Raw genomic sequence first — 20,688 nt, forward strand, 5'->3', positions numbered from 1 at the left:
ATGGTGAAGCTTTTCATCGGAAACCTGCCCCGGGAGGCCACAGAGCAGGAGATCCGCTCACTCTTCGAGCAGTATGGGAAGGTGCTGGAATGTGACATCATTAAGAACTATGGCTTTGTGCACATAGAGGACAAGACGGCGGCTGAGGATGCCATTCGCAACCTGCACCACTACAAGCTGCACGGGGTGAACATCAACGTGGAAGCCAGCAAGAATAAGAGCAAAACCTCCACAAAGTTGCATGTGGGCAACATCAGTCCCACGTGTACCAACAAAGAGCTTCGGGCCAAGTTTGAGGAGTACGGTCCAGTCATCGAATGTGACATCGTGAAAGATTATGCCTTCGTACATATGGAGCGGGCAGAGGACGCAGTGGAGGCCATCAGGGGCCTTGACAACACAGAGTTTCAAGGTGAACCACCCTCTTTGGGAAGAGGGTTGCACACAAGGTTATGTGCAGGAAATAGGTTGGATAAATAGAGAGAGGGGTTTGGGGTAGACCTATAGCTGTTCGCTGGCTGATGGTGAAGGATTAAGTGTAGGCCATGTACTTAAAATGGAGAATGCTGGGATTTAGAGGCTTTACCTTAGGCAAATCTAGTCTCTGGGAGAAAAACCACTTGGCTTTAGTTTGGAGCCCCTGAGGCTTTTGTTTATGCCTATTAGTGCAGAAATCATTTCCTCTGAAGATTTCCCCAGTTACCCGTTTTTTTTTTGTTTTTTTTTGGGGGGGCGGTTTGGGCAATGTAGAGCACATTGCAGTGTTTCACTCTGAATTTATTGCCTCAGCACGGTATCAGCATTATGCCTTATTTTACATATAAAGAACCTGGCAAAAGTGGCTTAAGCAACACGTTTAGGAGCAGAATCCCTGTTATGCTCTCCCACCTCATCCCAACTCACAGTTTTTCAGTAAAGATAGTTATTAAGTGACTAGTGTTTCTGAAGGGCTACAGCTCTTGTTGTTTTTCTGTTGTGGCTTGTACCAAGAGGATCTGTTATGAGGATGAGGCCACTTGAGAATTAAAAGGCTAATTTCAGGAATTTCTGAGGAGGAGGTATTGGGATTTTTGAGGGCAGTATAGGCAGTGCCTTTTCACTGGTTGGGGGAGTAGACTCTAACAACCTTGGTGAATAGAGCACTTAGATGGGTGTTAATTGGAGTTTTGACTAGATGAACTGTTAGTGTGTCCAGGAAGGGGGCAGCATGAATGATGCTGAGGATTGTCACTTTATTTGGAAGGCATGTTTTCTTGGTTTAAGGTCTGAGCTCCTGTGGCAAGAGTGGCAGTCATGAAGGGGGTGGTAACCATGGTGTGTTGCTAACTCTTCTCCCACCCCTTTTGGGTCCTCAGTGTCAAAAAAGCTTTTTCACTTTGGTTTTAACTACTTCCAAATTATGGGATATTTCCACAGCTCCTTGCTACATTTTTGATCTATATTCCAACCTTTTTAGCCTAAACAAGGTAGCGCCTTCTGCTTTTCCTGAGCACTCCTCTTGTTAAGAGTCATTGCTGCTATCTTTGGTGTCTGTTTCTCTTAAGTTGGACCGTTCTTAGAGCTGGAGGTCTGATCATCATTCTTCCAAGTAACGAGTGCCCTGTGTCATGGGTATTGCTGTGCATGATTAAAGAAAGTGTCACAGGTCTCTCAGGTCTAGTTTGTTTTCCTTTTTTAATTGGTAAGTTGAGAATTATTTTATGTCAACAACTTAATTGGAGCAAAGCCTGTTCTTGTGGAGGGTTTGTGGTATGATACCTAGTTTTTGGATACTCTTCTACGCTTTAACCCAGTCATAGAAGAGGTGGTGGTGTCTGGTTGTCACAGTTATGTGTGTAAGGGGAGGACAGTGTAGAGTGATCCAGAACAAATCATCCTTATAGCATAACTCTTGGCATCTGAACTATAGGCTCTCTAATGCTGCCTATGCTTTGTTATTTTTGCCTTTCTTTCATATTATCAGCTATTCTTGTTAGTACTGTCTAGTGGAGTTCTGTGTACTTGTAGAGTAGCAGTATTTATTTACAGGTATTGTATTTATTGTTTGCCCATTTAAAGAACATCTGTTTTAGATATTTTAAAAGATTTAGGTTTTTCTGGCTTTGGGATGGGCAAATCCTTAGCCCGGGACATTTATTAATGACTTTCATGTCCTGAATGTGCATGGTTGGTTCCTTGGTTGCACTTGTTTTCTCTGGTTTTGTTAGATGCCAAAATGGCCCCGTGGGCAAATGCCAGAGAGACACAAGTTAGCACTTTAAAGCGCTTAAGTACTTAATTGCATATACTCTGAACCTGCAACCTACCCAACAGATATGTAATGTTTAAAGCAAGACTTTTTAAATAGTTTGGTCTTTCCACCCCCTTTTCCCTTTTCTAGCCTCCCAGATCCTAAATTTAATTTTCCAGGTGAAATTGTGTATTTACCACTTTCTGTAGTGTTAAATGAGTAGGTGACCTATCTGTTGACGCCCCAGGTTCTAATCATTCAGGTCTTCATCTTTATGTTTTGGTGCATCCAACTACCTTGGAAAGTTTCTGCTGGAATTTTGGTTACCATTAAATTGGTAGATCATGTTAGGTGAAAATTCTGCGAAAAAGTTTGACTTAAACTTTTTCAGAAAATTTTCTCTTTTTCTTTGACTCAGTTTTTAGAAATAGTATTTTTCATATCCAGAATACAAATTGTAATTTTCATCAAGAAATGGTATTAAGTGTATGTTCTTAGGATCTCATATACCTAGTTTAAGGAGAAAAAGTACCTTAATCTTGCTAAAATGCACAGTTTAATCCACTGACTAATTCTATGGGTTATTCATCACTTTTTTGAAATCCCCTTTTCTTCCCTGTTTTCCATAGTATTTGTCTAAAAATGCAGGCATCTTGTGAACTGCCTGTCCTGTTTTCTTGGACCCTAGTAGAGGGTCACAAAGTTAGCTGTCAGATTGGAAAGAATCCTTGTTAGAATTAGTATCAGAACCATCAGTTTAAAGGACTCAGTTAAGGGGAAAGGCAGTCCTTCGACTCATGTTTTGCCCCTCCTCCCCCAATCCATGAGTGTTTTTTCCAAATATCTTGAAACTTGCCTACCACACTCAGCCACGGATCAAGTCTAGGTCGCTCAGTGGTAACTTGAGAGTCTTACTCTATTCTTTGATTTTGGGGTAGGGTGGGGGACTGGCCTTTGCATTTTCCTGTGTAATGAAATCAGAGTCTTGATAGTGAAGGTTGGAGGTGTCAGAATCTTGTGGAGTACTCTTACTTAGTGTGGTTTCTTTTGACATTGGGCCACTGTTCAGGGTAGTTTTTGTCCACAGTTACTTGGCAAAGGAGGAGATGCTTGTTTTGAGCAAAAGCAGTTTCTTAAGCATTAAACTACCATTAGAGCCAAAACATTTCTTCATCTAATTGATCTTTGCCTGAAATTGGGTCATTATACTGTTTTTATATGTTGGACTTTTTTTTTTTTTTTAATCTTTTTGTCAACTAGTTCTGCATTAGGGTTGTCTAGGTAAAGCCATTGCTATGACCAGTGTCTGGGGTAGGGGCTGGGGCTATGACTAAGAGTGATAGCAACCCTTCTTGCGTCTGTTTCTTCAAGGCAAACGAATGCACGTGCAGTTGTCCACCAGCCGGCTTAGGACTGCGCCCGGGATGGGAGACCAGAGCGGCTGCTATCGGTGCGGGAAAGAGGGGCACTGGTCCAAAGAGTGTCCGATAGATCGTTCGGGCCGAGTGGCAGACTTTACCGAGCAATATAATGAGCAATATGGAGCAGTGCGTACACCTTACACCATGAGCTATGGGGATTCGTTGTATTACAACAACGCGTACGGAGCGCTCGATGCCTACTACAAGCGCTGCCGTGCTGCCCGGTCCTATGAGGCAGTGGCGGCTGCAGCTGCCTCTGCGTATAATTACGCAGAGCAGACCCTGTCCCAGCTGCCACAAGTCCAGAACACAGCCATGGCCAGTCACCTCACCTCCACCTCTCTCGATCCCTACGATAGACACCTGTTGCCGACCTCAGGAGCTGCTGCTGCTGCTGCAGCAGCCGCTGCTGCTGCTAATGCAGCTTCCACTTCATATTACGGGCGGGATCGGAGCCCCCTGCGTCGCGCTACAGGCCCAGTCCCCACTGTTGGAGAGGGCTACGGTTACGGGCATGAGAGTGAGTTGTCCCAAGCTTCAGCGGCCGCGCGGAATTCCCTGTACGACATGGCCCGGTATGAGCGGGAGCAGTATGCGGATCGGGCGCGGTATTCAGCCTTTTAAAGCTTGAGGTGAGAGTGGTGGGGTGTCCCCTGTTCTGGTTTTGCCATCTCCTGCAGCCTAAAGGCTCCAGTTAGGCTGCCCTGCTTGCTTGCTTTTGCAGGGTTATGGTAAGGTTACTAGTATGGTTCAGAGGCTAGGGAGAAGTTGTAACTACTTAACTTTTTGAAATGTATAAACATCCTTAGTCCTCTAGGCTATTTTTCTAGGGCTCCTAGTAGTGGGAGTCAATCTGATTCTATTTATGCCTGGAAAAACAAAGAATGGTGTGGTGAATCTTGGGTCACACCTGTGTGCTGTAATTAAACTGAACCTGGGACCCAGACATTCAAACTCGGGTGTGCTGTTTCTCAGAGCCTTTGTTACAGCTTCTAGGTGTACAGCATTACTAAGGTCTGCAGGTTTCCTGTTCTGCTTCGTGCTATGTGAAAGGTCTGATGTGACCTGTAATGATAAAATCCATAACTGTAGTTAACTGGTCATCACTGCTCAAGTCCCAGTTACTATGAAGACTATCCAAGTGGCATCATGTTAATCTTGAAGCAGTATAGTTGTTACATTCCTGAACAGTTCACTCCCCATGAGCTTTATAGACAAAAAAAAACCCCCTATTTCATGGTAAGTTGGGGCAGAGGAGGAGTATAAAAGAAGGTATCTTAGTTTATAAAGTTGTGTTCAACAAGGAGTTTGGGGCATAGACTCAAATCCATCTTCTCCACTCAGCTCAGATTCATTCCCTGAGTAGAGTGCCTACTCCAGTGCTTTATCTTTGAATCTGTCCTGTAAGAGCCCGTTTACTTTGTTCAGTTTTTTTTAAACTGTCCCCATAGTGTTAGATGTGACGTCCTTTCCCTTTCTTCAGGATGTGTGGGAATATAAATGTACATGCACACCTGTTAATTTTACTCTGTTTGATAATGTTGAAATCCAGAGTTGGGAGCTTTGCCTTAAGCGGATCACTCCCTTCATCTTCCCACTAGTTATGAGCATTTAAGACTCTTGAATCACCAGCTCTACCTTGAGTCCTCTGGCGTTTTCCTCTACTGTACGTTTTGAGCCTCATGATCCATTTGGCTCTACTTAAGTATATTCTCTTCTGATGCTTGCCAGCCTTGGGCTCTAGGTGTTTGAGATTGCTGTTGTATTTAAAGGGTGATTCCCAACACCCTTTGTTTTGAGTAGCCCCCAGTGTGTCCCAGACATTAGCCATTGATCTGTAATCCTGTAGTAACAGGGTGAATGATACACTGTCATCTTTTCAGTTAGGGCAGAAAGTATGTGACTTGCCCAGGGTTATTGGATAGGAAATCACTGATAGGGCTGGAAAAGAAATGGAGTGGCTTGACGTGTAGCTTACACATGCCCTCCAGTGCAGTGTTTCAGTTTCTTCCCTAGGCAGAATTGCATGCCCTCAGGTCTTACAGCTTGTTCAGTTGATGCTACTTTTGCCTAGACTTAATGGTTTTTAACTTGGACCTTGGTAGTAACTCCCACATTTAAACACTTCACTTTTTACTCCAGAGAGCTAATTGGAACCTTTCCTTTTTTCCTGCTGTCCACTGACAGTTTGTGATGTAGAATTGCCTTTTCTGAAGAATGCTAATGTTAACATCAAGAGAAATGCAATGTCTCTGCCTACTCTCATGAAAGAAAATTTGCTATTTAATTTAGAGAAAGACCTCAGTTGGAATTGCTTGACCTTTCTAGTTACTCTGGCCTTCAGGCTCTTTTCACTTTTAGAGATTATCATGATACTGGGGATGGGTACAAGTAAACTTTAAAAAGGAGTGTCAAGTTACCAGACTTTGTAAAGATGTTCTTTGAAGTTTTAAGTGGGAAAGCCCTTTTGAGCTTTGCTGTAAAGCCCCTGTATTGTGCTCTCTTTCAGGTGGGATGTGTGTGGGCTGAAATTCCGAGCTGCGGTTGTGCATGAGAATACACCCTTCGTGGTACCCCGTCTCCGGGACGTTCTCGGCTCTGTGTGTTCAGTCCCTCAGGAACCGTGGACCTTAATTTACGTTGCTAAGTTCAGACCACCTCTTCCTTTCCTTTCTCCTGCCCATGTTCCTGTTCTTCCTGTCCTTCAGTACTTCTGTAGCTTCCCATTCATGTTCTGTTCTCCCAGCAGGCCTCATTGTGTGCAGAAACAGTGGTGGGGGTTGTACTATCTCCCCGCCTCCTACTTCGGGTGGGTATTGGATTTGGGAATGACCTTGTTGAGAGTGTCACAGGCTTGTGGCGGGTAGACACCTAGAGTTGGATCACTTTTTTCTTTCTGGTGAAATAAATGGTTTTTCAACTTAGGGTATGTGTGCTTTGAGAGAGTTCTTGCTTGGGCTTGCGTCTGGGTTCTTTATTTGTCCCTGGAAGAGATGGGGAGGGTGTAGTTTGACCTTCAGCTCTGGGTGAACATGACTGCAGTTTCTTTATTACAGATAGGCATTACAAGTGTTAAAGGAAAAGAAGGGTTGTACAGAAGAACCCAGGCAGGCAGCCTTATTCCAGTAAAGACTTCTTTCCTCTGGTTCACCTTTGTTACAAAACCAACTACTTACTAGTAGCTTTGAGATGTAGGTCTTTTCCCTGCTTGAGGAACAGTTATCACCCACTCCTTAGTACTACCATTCCAACCACCCAGATAATCAATAAATCTAGCTTGACTTATTTCCAAGGCAGAGGTCTAGGAAAAGGAAGGGTTTGAGGGAACAGGAGGTCAGCTTTCACTTTTCGTGCCACATGGAAAAATAAAGCTTAAGCTCCAACAGCATTCTGCTAATTCTTCAGGCCAATAAGTAATACTTTTTAATGCCTTCTACCATTTATTGTATAGCTCTGCCAAAATCAAAAGAATCCCTGAATGGGAGCGCTGGCCTGGTGGTGTAGTGGTTAAGTTTGTGTACCCTGCTTTGGCAGCAGCCTGGGGTTTGCAGGTTTGGATCCCAGGCACGGACATACACACTGCTCATCAAGCCATGCTGTGGTGGCATCTCACATACAAAATAGAGGAAGATTGGCAATGGATGTTAGCTTGGGGCCAATTTTCCTCACCAGAAAAAAAGGAATAGCTGAATGATCCCACTAACACCTCATTACTTGTACTTAGAGCCTTTAGAATGACCAGCAGAGAAAAAGGACCCAGCAGTGAGATTTAGGTTTTTTAACAGGATATGGGGTGAGTGTAAGGAAGAACCACTGCCTCAGTTCCATGCTTCTATCGAAACAGACTATTTTCCAGATTTTTTTTTGTTTATACCTTCTTGCTCCAGTTTTAATACGTACAGTCATGCACCACGTAATGACATTTTGGTCACTGAGGGACTCTGTATACAGTGGTGATCCCATAAGCTTAGTACCATAGAGCATAGGTGTGTAGTAGACTATACCATCTAGGCTTGTCCAAGTACACTCTATGATGTTCACATAATGATGAAGTTGCCTAATGACATATCTCAGAGTATTCTCATCGTTAAGCGACTCATAACTAGTAGGGTTGTGTCTAGTTAGATCATTTCCCAGATCATTCATTCAACAAATACTGTGTGCTAGGCATTATGCTTTTAGAAAAGGGGGGTTGTGATGGGGGAACTAAAGGAGCTGGTCTTTAGTTGGGTGATTTCTCAGATTTCTCTAATGCTTCTACTTGACTGATAGATTTTGGTTCTTAGATGGCTGAGATGGGAATAACTATCAATACAACTTGTAAATATTTGCTCTGTGTGAAACCCTGTGATAGGTGTTTCATGTGTTAGCTCATTTAATCCTTCCAGCAACCATTTCTGGTTTATTCCTGTTAGCCTCAAAATACAAATACTGAACATGGAAGCTGTCTCTTGTGAGAGGTCAAGTGATGAAGATGACAATTTCAGGAAAACTTGGTGGAGTTAAGGGGATTAGGGATGGGAAGAGTTATTAGCTCCTTCAGATTAAGAGGTGGTCAGTAATGATGATTGTAACTAATATTTAGGCTAGGTACTTTCCTAGCATCTGTCTTTTTTATCTTCCCTGGCTGGGTTGGTTTTTTTGCCATTGCCACTTGGAGGGTTGTGCCTACTTTGGTCCCTTTTTCTGTTCAAAGACTGATCCATCACTGATCCACACTTTTATACCCCTTGGTCTGATGGGTGGGGTTGGCAAGTTTCAAAAGATGGAGACTAGCAGTATTCATTGATTTAACAAATATTTTGAGTGATACTCTGCAAGTATTGTTCTAGGTGCTGAGGATGCATATAGTTCTGGAGCTTATATTCTCAGAGGGGGAGACAAAATAAAATACGTAATGTCAAGCAGAGAATTTTATTTAGATGGAAATGGTCAGTAAAGGCTTTTCCGAGGTGGTGACATCATAGGTTTATATATATGGGAGTAATATATTTTGCGTTATAAAATATGCTGTCTGGTTAAAATTTTAAAGGGAATCATTTAAGCTTTTTGCTTTGAGAGCATGGTCTCCAAGAAACAGACACAATAGCAGTTTTTCCTGACTGCCAGAATCAGGGCTGGTTTAATGCTGTATTCCTACCAAAGCTGCTTTTTAAAAATTTTTATTTTTTAACTGTTGTTGAAAGGAAGAACACCATTAAGAACAAGGGAAAAATAGTGAATTCTAAAACTTCAGAAGGTGATTTGAAAGGATTGAATTTAGCTTGCTAATATTTCAACATTAAGTTTTTTGAAATTATTTTTATTTAAGCTTCCAATCACATGTATCTCTGAGTTCAAGTCACATAGTCTGCTCTGTGTAATTGACAAAGTTATACTACCATCACTTGACTCGAGTTATGCAGTGGTTTTTAATGAGTAATGCTTTACCACGCTGATTTTCTGTAGCCTTCCACCATTCATTCTGTTGAGTAAAAGTGTGGTTAGTATCCAGCTGAGAGCTGGCTTTGCGCTTCATGAAGTGCTCACTGGTTGCCCACCATGTGTAAGTACCATGTGGAGAATACAAAGATGAATAGGGCATGATGCCTGTCCTTAACCTTGCATCCACAAACAGCTTTCTGTCTAGGCCTGGCTGTGCAAATAATTGGTGTATCACTGGAAGTCAAGTGGGGGTGGGAATGGTCACATTTCCGTAGTGATGGCATCTGGCCCAGCCTGATGGTTCTGGATGGGTCAAAGGACTTAGGAGAGCAGTTTTCAGGGTGATTTTGGAGTTTAATTTGCTGTTAGACCTCTGACTAAAAGTCCTTCAGGCATCTTTAAAATTGAGGTTGACTTGGGTGAATGCTACATTAAATTGGGCTCCTTACCCCAAAGCTACATCAGCAGTAAACTAGACTCTAGGGGGACGGAGTAGTGAGAGGTAGACATTTGCACTGTGTTAAGTAAGTGCTGTAGGAAACTACTGGAATAAAATTTGCTCAGTACTAGAGTTCTCCACTGTGGTCTCATGCTGAGGCAAAAAGAATTACCAAAATGATGGCAATGGTAAGTCTCAGGGCTAGTTTTCTGCTGAGGGCTTGGGGGACAGTAGTCTAGGTTGAAGCAGGAGAAAGTAAGAGTTTTAGAAGGGGGTATCTCCAACACAGAATTTGAAACTTCCTGTATTTGAATATTTTGAGGAAATTTTTGCTTCATTTGAAGAGTTCAGAGTGGAATTACTGACTACATAGAAAATAAATGAAAAAAGGTGAATGTTAATTCCAGAGTAAACAAAAACTGGTAAAATATAATTATGGGGTTCAACCTAGTCATAATATGGCAGCACTGAGTGTTTAATAAAATAATTGTCATCTGAGAATGGGAAAGAGTGGATGAGTGAGTAATGAGGTGTGTAAGAGCAGAACTCTGAAGTTCTTGATAGAAATCAATAGCTAATTTTTAAAAAGTGGCGATGGAGAATAATGAGCATCTTATTCAGATACATAAAGGTAGGAAACAGCTAAAAAGAGCTAAAAGCCATTGCTTCTGGGAGGATGGGACAAGAGACTTTTGAAAGCCTTATACTATTTGCTTTGTTAAACCATGTGCGTGGATTATTTTGACAAAAATAAAAAATTTTGTCACCAACAGCTCTCAGTTTTGTCGTAAGCCTGAGATGGTGGCTTAACACTCAGTGAACCTTCCAACTTTTCACCAAATGCGAATCTTCTGATAGGAGTAGGGACCTGTATTACTTTTTGGCAGGTCAGTAGCATCCCTGAGGGTGCTAGCAGTCTTGTCAAGGAGGTAAGACACCAAAGGAGGAAGTGCTTAGCCTCGTGATAGGTAAACCTTAAAAGCTGAATTCAGGTTTTTATTACTGCTCGAGTGTTGTCTAACTTGTCAAGGCTAGCAGAGGCAAACTGAGTACTCTGCTCTTTCCCCACCAGGGCTGGTTCTTTAAGGGCTTACTTAGCCTGCTGATCTCCTTCAGTACCGTTATCCAGCATGCTGAATTTTTTGTACTCAGTTATGCAAGAAGATGAGAGGACTCTCAGTTTCACTGTGCAAGGAATATTGAAACCAGCTTTGAGAGTTTGCAGCTCCCGTAGTATAGAATTTCTAGTCTGATCTATTTCATCCAGGCTTTTGCAAGGGGAAGGAAGATAGTTTTTACCCACTAGCTTGAGCTGGACTCTAGGACATTCTGATTTAGTCAAAATGGTTTGAAGAGCAGACTTTAGTAGTGAATAATGAAAATTTTTCCTGGAAAGCCAGAGAACCAGCCCGGGAGCTAAGATGTCAAAAAAATTTCCTGTGCAATTTCAGTATGGCACATCTATAAAATGTAGGAGACCCAGCAAAGATAGGGAACCAGATTTTGAATATATACCTCAATTTAAAAAAAAAATTTATGGAATGAAATTAATGAGGTTATAGGATATATATTTAATCAATTCTTATATTTTCCTCATATTTTTTAATACCTGAAATTTGACTGTATCTTGACATCCATAGTTTAATTGGCAGTGTTTTGGTTTTAGTGTTAGCATAATGATGCATTTTAAAATCAAGGATGCCCTTTAAAATCAGTGGCATTTTGGATTAGATGAAATGGTTATTTTGCGTGAGTGCAGTGTATCTATAAACTATATTCCTTTGGTGGAATGGTATTTTACATTTTGTTACATGTCAAATTGTTCTCAGGAGTTATTCCAGTTTATAGTCCCACCAGCAAGGTATCAAAGTGTTTCCTTAAACCCTCATCAATGCATTTGATTTTTTTCCAACCTGATAGGTTAAAATGGTGTACTATTATAGTTATGCATAGCATCTATTTTTATATTAGTGAGGTTGATCATCTTTATATTTTTAAGAGCAATTTGTTTCCTTTTTCATATCTTTAGTCCTTACCTTTTTTTCAGTTGGGTGTTGATCTTACTAATTTTTGAAAGCGATGTATACATTAAGGAAATCAGCTCTTTGTGATATGAGTTGCTAGTGTTTTTTCCAGTTTGTCATTTTATTTCATGAGGTTTTTGCCATGCAGGAAAATTAAATGTACACTAGTTGAATTTCCAGCCTTGTCTTCTTAGGGCTTCAGGACTTTGCATCATACTTGGAATTTCTGTACTTGAAGAATATGAAAATTCGTACTTTTTTTTTCTGGTCCTTTTTTTTCTTTTGCTAGGGAAGATTTGCCCTGAGCTAACATCTGTGATAATCTTCCCCTATTTTGTATGTGGGTTGCCACCACAGCGTGGCCACTGATGAGTAATGTAGGTCTACACCCAGGAACCAAAGCCAGGCTGCTGAAGCGGAGTGTGCCGAACTTAACCACTAGGCCACGAGGCTGGCCCCTCTGGTACTTTTATGGTCTCATTTTTTTAAGCTTAAAATTTTAATTATTTGATATAAAGTGTGAGGTAGATATCTAACTTCGTTTTCTAGATGGCCACTCAGTTGGGGACCCAGTGGAGACAAATTTTAATTGCAGTGGAACCACAGGAATGAAAATAATGTTATTAGAGCATCTCCTTTTCTAATTAAAAGGAGTAAGAAATTTTAGCACCTTTTTTGATGAAAGACTGAAATGAGCAGGACATAGAGGCCTCCTACCTACTCTAACAAACCCTGCTTATCCAGGGGTAACCACTGCCTTATACCAATTAAATCACAGTCTCTAGGGCTTGGCTTGGGGGGCAAGATGAACCCCCTTAGAGTGCTTTACATAGGAGGCTTTAGACTTTATTTCATAGAGTGTTAATCAGATTTCTTGTACTTTGTCATGCCTGTCTTCCAGGGATTCAGTCTATAGGATACTACCTACAGAACCTGCTGGAGAATCAGTGGTGCTCCCCAATCCAGTATGACAATGCCCAGGACTTCTCTATCAGGATTGAACCTACAGGGCCCCACCCTGCCTCTGTTAGTCAAGATGCATGAGAATGACATTTCTCTTCTCACTTAGTCCTTTTCTGTCTTGTAATACTGTTTCCATCTAGTGGACAGCATGCAGACCAATTTGCGAGCAGATAGATAAGTTTTAATTCCCCAACTTTTGAAACATTTTCTTTGGCAAATTATCCCCATTGGCAATCCAAGGCAAAGCTTATTTGTGAGTTTTAGAACCTCTTATTTGGGGGGAGAGCTCATTTTACTTGATTTGCAGTATCTCCAGTTTCATCTGGGCGCATTCCCGTGTTTGGCTGCTTCGTATGTTTGCTCTATTAGGAGTTGTTCTTCACTCCGGTCCCGTGGCCTTTTCCTTGAGTTAGGCTTCAAGACCATTGGTGGCCTCTTAGAATATGTGAGTTATCTGTCTGCAAGACAGACTTCAGATTTGGCCCAAGTTAGAGGCCATTATCTTGGCCTAAGCAGAGATTTTGTCCCCCAGGTTTCCTGCTGGGTGGAAGACTTGGTGAACCTTTACCCAGCTGGCTTTCTGTGATGGTTGTAGGTCAAGCTATAGGCTATATATTAGCAGATGTCTTACTTTCTTGGTGTCCAGTTCCAGTACATTCTTATGCTGCAACAAGAACTTTTTTTTTTTAAACCTGATTTCACTAAACTGACTTTACATGGCTTGGTGTGTATTGACCAACATTCCTATTGGTTGGTCCAGCTTTTCATCGGAGACTAATTTTTTACATGGTTCATATAACTTTGATTTAGAGAGTCATGTTACCACCATATTGATTTGCTTTACCAGAGTGAATAATGAAACAAAAATAAACAGTACCTGGGCATCATTAAAATTAATTAACTTAGTCATAAAACAGTTTCTTTAAACAAATTTCCTTTAGGTTTTAGTCTTGGACATCTCTTAAGATAGCAGATGGATAACAAATCTGGCTGGCAGTATTTTCCCACCTTACCAAGGGAGAATCGGTAAATCATATCAGTGCATCATTCTTAAATATCAATTGATATGAAAGGGTGTCTTGTTTTTTTGGTTTCAAAATGCCAGCCTCCTAATTTCTTGAAATTTACTTCTTGTCTTTACCTCAGCTATCTCTGGTCTTTCCAGGTTGCTTTGTTTAATATTCCAATCCCTTTGATCCCACTGGAACTTCCAATCCATCCAGTTTTTCATTGTTCTTCACCCTCTTAATCTGTTCACTTATTTACCCAACTTGAAATCTGTAGCCACTCATTGTCATTCCTTTACCTACACCATCATTTTCTTTGCGAGTCCCAGGGCTACCCAGTCCCCCAGCTTCATCATACTTGCTTGGCAAAACCACAAAACAGATTGAATCCAATTCACTTACTCAATTCTGCTGACTGGTAAGGCTGAAGGTAACTGGAGAAAAACAATCTCAGTGACTTAAATGATCACAAATTTTGTATCTTGTGTAGACCTGTAATTCTGCCAAGCAGTCAGAGAATAGGTCCCTGGTCAATTTGCTCTCCCATTCACTTCCTCTCCCTTCATGCTTACTTAGCTAATGACCTTATTTTTGCTGAAGAAGATCTGCCCTGAGCCAACATCTGTGCCAGTCTTCCTTCCTTTGTATGTGGGTCTCCACCACAGCACGGCTGCCAACTAGTGGTGTAGGTCCATGCCTGGGAACCCAACCCAGCCCACCGAAGCAGAGCACGCCAAACTCAACCATTAGGCCATGGGGCCAGCCCTGACCTTTTTCATACTTCACTGAAGAAATCCGAAGCAATCAGAAGAGAATTTTAGCATTCTCATCATACCTACTCACCTTCCAGCATCTGCACCTACATCACATTCCCTTTTGTTAACTCAGTTTATCTAAGGCCAGTTGCTTTACTTACGCATTAGGGCCCATCTTCTTGCTCCTGCAGTTCTGTCCCTCTCACGTCATCTATTGCAAACAAACATTCTCTTGTTCCCATTTTAAAGAAAAGTCTTGATTCTGTTCCCCTGCCAGTTACCACCACTTCATTTCTTCACTCCTTTTTGTAGCAAAACTCCTGAAAAGGGTCTTTGTTAACTGTCTCAAATTATCACCTTCCATTTTCTCTTAAAACCTCTTTAATCAGGCTTTTACCCCTAGGGGTACACAGGAACATTGCTAGTGATTTCATGTTGCTAAATCATGTGGTCACTTTTTTTTTTTTTTAACTTACAAGATCAGGGTTTATTTCTTGCTCATGACACATGTCCATTATAGTTGCGTGGTGGTTTCTTCTCTTTCTTATCCTCATGACCCAAACTAATGGAAGCTCCACCATCTGAAATTTACACTCCAGCCGAAGACAGACAGTAAACATGGTAATAAGTAAACTGTATGTTCGGAGATAAGAGCTTTGTATTAAAAAGGGTGTAGTTGAGTAAGGAGGATTGGGAGAGCTAGAGCAATGAAAGCTTGCAGATTACTGTAATAAATAGGGTGGCCAGGCCTCATTGAGAAGTTGAGATTTGAGCAGACTTGAATGAGATGAGAGCCAAACAGACTTCCAGTATTCCAAGTAGAGAGAACAGCTTGAGCAAGGGCCCCAGGGTGGGACTGTAGCTGACCTGTTCTAACAGTCTGGAGGCAAGAGTGGAATGACAGGGAGAGAGTAGTAGGAAAGGAGGTCAGATAAACAATGAGGCAGATAATCTAGGGCCATTTTGTCCTTTACTCTGAGTGAAATAGTCTTGCATTGTCTTCAAGCAGAGGGGTATCATGATGTGATGCACTTGTTTAAAAATAGAGCTTTTGAGGTTTCTTTTATAAAAATATACCAATTTTTAGAGTACAGTTTTGAGACATTTTGGTAAATTATACCATCGTGTAACGATCACCACAATCAAGATATGGAACATTTTTGTAATTCCAAAGAGCCCATGTGCTGCTTTGCAGTTAATCCCCTCAGCCCCTGGTCAATTCTTAGTCCTCATCTACCTACTTATATCTTTGGTATTAGTATTTTGATGTAGTTGATTACTCTCTGTTCCTTAACGCTTAATTCACTTCCAGGATGCAACACTCTTAGTTTTCTTATCTTCTCAATTTCCTCTACTGGTTCCTTTTAGTCTCTCTGACCTCTTGATGTTGGAAGCTCCATAAGTCAGATCTTGGTCTTTGGTGATCCTGTGGATTCAAATGCCATTTATGCACAAAAATTCCCAGTTTCTATCTGTGATCCAGATCTTTCTCCCAAACTCCAGATTCATATGTTACTGCCCATTTGACGTTTTTGCTTGGCTATCTGATGTTTCAAACAACTTGTATAAAACTGAACTTCTGATCTCCTCCCCCTTGAACCCTTCCTGCATCTCAGTTGATGGAACTCCATCCTTCGTTACTCTGGCCAAAAACTTAGGGGTTATACTCACCTTCAGTCTGTTAGGAAATCTTGTTGGCTCTACTTCACATAATCTCCCTGACTGTTAGCAGCCTCATCAGAGCCACCATCATCTCACCTGGATTTATAAGTTCTTTCCTAATTGATCTCCCTGCTTCTACACTGTCTACCATCCATTCACAATATAGCTGCCCCAGTGATCCTTGTAAAATAGAAATCACATATTTTCACAACTCAGCTCATACTGCACCTACCCCCCTCCCCGGGGGCTTTTCATTTCCTTCAGAGTAAAAGTCAAGAGTCCATGGAAAGGTCTATAAAGGCCTATATGATCCAGCCCCTTCTCCTCTTAGCTCTCTGACTTTATCCTACTTTCCTTTGCTCACTTGGCTTTGACCATACTGCACTAGACTTTGTTTTTACAGATATTTGAATACATGCCAGGCCCCTTCTCCCTTAGCATTTGCACTAGGTGTTCCTTAAAGGCCTGTTTTGGGTTTCTTTAAAAAAAAAAACAAACAGATTTGGACTTTCAAGGTGAAAAGCTACGTTTTTGAGGCAGTAAAAATGAGGCTAGGGTTCCATCCTCTTTTTTCCGTGTTCCTCATTTAAGTGGTATCAGTCAATTCCCTTGGCTCTACCTACCATCTGGATTCTAAAGATTCCCAGATGTATATCTCCAGCCCGCATACTTTTTCCTCTGTGCTCAAGAGAGCTGTGTATCTGACCAAGAGGCCATGGAAGCTTGATACTTGAATCCGCACCCATACTTTCTTCTAATTGGGATAACCTCCAATCTCTCCAGACAGGTTTGTGGAGTTTCTCTTGGAGGACAGTTCTCAAAATTAAATGCCATGGGTTGTCAAGAGGAAGAGATCAGAAGAGAACAGAAAAACTTGATTATATAAGTGACAGTGGCAGAAGACCTCTTGATGTTGCTGTTACAGATATTGGTTGGTTTTTTTCATGTGCTAGAAACTGGATCTCTGCAGTTTTCACATGAAATCACCCACCTCTTCCTTTCATTTCCATACAATCTTAGAAAAATTGAACCAGAGAATTTATTTGTTCCTTTCAATTCCCCATGCACACTACCTAAGGCAGAGGCTGAGGCTGGAGTTCCCCAGAGTTCTCCTGGGCCCTCTTCCCTCAACACTCTCCCTATAGGTCAGTGGTTTTCAACCACTGGTGATTGCTTCTCTCCACTCCCCACCCTCCGCCGGGACATTTTGCAGTGCCTGAGGTTGTTTTTAATTGTCAAAATGGTGGATGCTACCGGCATCCAGAGGGTAGAGGTCAGGGATGCTGCTGAACATCCTACAGTGCACAAGACAACCCCCACATCACGCCACCTCCCCCTGCTCAGAATTAGCCAGCTCCAAGTATTAACAGTGCCAAGGATGAAACCCCATTCTAGGTGATTTGATCAATTCCCTTGGCTTTGTATATCATGTAAAGTGCTGTCCAGTATCATAGCCACAGCCACATACGGTGCTGTGAGTGTAAAATATCCCTGGGGTTTCAAAAGCTTAGTATAAAAAACAATGTAAAATATTCATGTTTAGGGGCTGGCCCCATGGCCAACTCATTAAGTTTGCGTGTTCTGCCTTGGTGGTCTGGGGTTCACCGGTTCGGATCCTGGGCACAGACCTACATACTGCTTATCAAGCCATGCCGTGGTGGCATCCCACACAGAATAACTAGAAGGACTTAGAACTATGATATACAACTATGCACTGGGGCTTTGGGGAGGAAAAAAAAAAGGGAAGATTGGCAACAGATGTTATCTTAGGGCCAGTCTTCCTCATTGGAAAAAACATAAAATACTCATTTTTAAATGATTATTATATGTTGAAATATTTTGGATATATTGGGTTAAGTAAAGTACATTATTAAAAATAATAACTTCACCTGTTTTTTTACTTTTTACACTTCTAAATGTGTCTGTATTAGAAGTTTTCAGATTACATATGTGGTTTGCATTTGTGGCTCACATCATTCTGTTGGATAATGCTGATCTCTCTGCTGAAGACTCAAATTTATCTCTCTTGTCTGTGCTCAAAGTTCAGGGATCCAAAGACCTACTTGAGAGTGCTCCTTGGTGGTTTTAATTCATCTCAAACTTGATATATCTGAAGTAGAACTCCTGAGTCCCCCACTCCAAAATAGTTTCTCCTCCAGTCTTCCCCATTTCTTTAAATAGTGTTACCATCCACATAGCTGCTCCAGCCAGATTCCTGGTAGTCATCCTTGATACTTCCCTCATTTCTTATTCCCCCTCATCAGTTCTTTAGCACATTTTATATCAAATGTTGCCACTTCTGTCCATGTCTTTGCCACAGTGATAGTCAAGACCATACAAACCATCTACCACTAGGACTATAGTGGCCTTCTCCTGGCCTCTCTTTTCCTTCTTTGTTTTTTTCCTCTCTTGTCTGTCTGCAATTTTTATTTGTATTTCTTTGGTGAGGAAGATTGTCACTGAGCTAATATCTGTGGCAATCTTCCTCTATTTTATATGTGGGATCCCTCCACAGCATGGCTTGAGCAGTGCATAGTTCTGCACCTGGGATCCAAACCTGAGAACCCCAGGCCACCGAAGTGGAGTGCAGTAACTTAACCACTATGCCACCGGGCCAGCCTCCCGTCTTTCCTCAGTGTAATCTCCATTCAGTAGCTGGGATGATCTTGTTAAATATAAATCAGATTGTCACTCCATAACTTAGAAGCTTTCAGCTACTTCCCATTGTATTTAAAATAAAATGCCAGTCCTCTACCGTGGCCTAAAAATGTCTTGAAGTGTCTGGCCTCTACCTCACACTCCATCATCATCTCAGGCCCTTCCACCTCACCTACCTTTTTCTAACCACACTGGCCCTCCTTTCAGATCCTTGTTCACCAAGCACTTTCCTCCCTCGGGGCCTTCTTTCTACCTGGAAGGACCTTCTCTTGACCATTTTAGGGGTAACTTCTTCACTTTCAGGTCTTAGCTTCAGGATCAAGCATCAGAGGCCCCTCCCTGACAACCTCTAAGTAGATGCCCCCTCCCATTCTTCCCTACCATTGTGCCCAGTTTGTATATTTTGTGGCACTTAACCCAATTTCTTTGCTTAATCAGTTATTGAATAATTTCTTCACAAAATCATAAGCTAGGGGGATGGGAAATTGCCCCAGTGCCGGGCAACAGTGCCTCGCACATAAAGGCTTTTAATATAAATGTGTATATGTAAGCTATCACTTGAATGATGTGCTTCTCTTGGGAACATACTACCCCCTGGCCTTGCCCCCGTCCATTCATTTTTAGGAGTCGCAGAAGTCATTCAAGAAACTTAGTGCCAGCAGAGGACTGGGCCCTAGGGTATGACCAGAGGATTTGTGGATGGCCACTGTTAGGGCTAGAATCATGCCCCATCCCATAGGAGTTCAGCAGTCAAGAAAGGCAGAGATGGAGGAACTTTTTGATAACCTAGGAGAGCCCTTTAGCTTCGAGACTTGGTGATCCCTAAGGGCAGAGCTTGAGTAGGTTTGTCTCTAGGTCTTAGAATTGGGCAAGAAACAGGAGGGGGAGCTGGAATCCTTGAAAGACTGAAGAGGAGGACAGTTTTGTCTTCCTGCACAGATAGTCCTCTTGAGAGTTTGCCATCACAGATTTGTTTCTTTGTGGGTCTACCTCTTCCATTAGTTGCTGAGCTGCAGGAGGGGTGGAACACTCTTCTGCTCGCACTCAGTTTATGATGGTAATAGCCAGTCAGGTGCTTTACATTTACCCTGAACAAGTGTAAGAGGAAAGTTACAATTGTTCTCACTTTACAATTGAGGAAACAAGCTCAGAGAGATTAAGTAATATGCGCAAGGCCACAGAAAGGGCTTGGGTTTAAGTTCTGGCCGTCCAGCTCCAGAGCCCGAATTTTAGGCATTAGTCTAGCGAGTGTGCACAAGCTCCACCCCTGGGTGGGAGCTCCATTCCCAGGTGTGGCCGGGGTTCTGTCACTCCGCTGCTTTGTCTGCCCACCTCTGTTCAGGGAAGTACTGGTCCGGGTGGGGATGCGTGCTGGCAGCAGCATGGTCCCTGAGTGTTGGCCACTCGCACCTAGCTTAGAGCTTGGCCAAAATTTCTCGTGTCCAGACAGAAAGGCAAGGTTCGATCCACAAACACAGCCACTGAAGTGTGTTGGCAGTGCCCCAACTTGAAGGGACTGTAATGGTACTTACGGCAGGAAGGGCCCTTTCCCTAACCACTCATTTTCCTAATTTCATAGCCAATGTCCTGCTTCTGAGATACCAGAGCCAAGGGCTGGCCAAGGCCATCACTGGCACTCTGGTTCACCTCGCCAAATGAAGAGGCTTAAAAACCTCCCTCTCCACCTGCTTCCATGTACATAGGGCCTACTCTTAGGAGGGCCGGGTCCCTTTGCCAACTGCTCTTCTCCATTTCAGTAGCTTCTTAAGACACACTAGGAATCGGGAGTCTTTTCTCCTCACCACTGTGTGTGGGGAGGGGGGCCAAATTATTTAACCTTTATAAACCTTGTTTGCTTTAATTCCTGGGAGACGAAAGATGTTGCCTCACTGAGTTCTTGTGGATAAGCAGAGATGATGGATGAGTCATCAAATCTGTAGTGCCATTGTGAGGTTTGAATTTGGCCTGGGTCCTCAAAGAGCTTGCAAACCTAAGGCACTACTGATTGAAATCATCTCACCAGACATTTCCCTCTTCCTTAGTGGGTTCCTGGGGCTGATCCATCAATAGTTCTTGCACTTGGCAGTAGAGCATAGACTTCATCT

General features: G+C 42.3%; 1 protein-coding gene across 5 annotated transcripts in view; it reads left to right on the forward strand.

The window, feature by feature from the left end:
* RBM4 (RNA binding motif protein 4) overlaps positions 1 to 20,688 on the forward strand; it is a 27,207-nt gene continuing 6,519 nt past the window's right edge. For 2 of the 5 annotated variants that reach the window (XM_008533476.2, XM_008533484.2), the window contains exon 1: positions 1 to 412. In XM_008533476.2, coding sequence (XP_008531698.1) covers positions 1 to 412 — 412 coding nt within the window. Of the gene's footprint in view, positions 413 to 3,601; positions 4,284 to 6,160; positions 6,576 to 20,688 lie in introns of those variants that run through there. The other 3 variants (XM_070565583.1, XM_070565584.1, XM_008533492.2) reach the window with 3 other exon arrangements.

Source organism: Equus przewalskii, chromosome 11 (genome assembly GCF_037783145.1).
Source record: "Equus przewalskii isolate Varuska chromosome 11, EquPr2, whole genome shotgun sequence".
NCBI classification, from domain to species: Eukaryota; Metazoa; Chordata; class Mammalia; order Perissodactyla; family Equidae; genus Equus; species Equus przewalskii.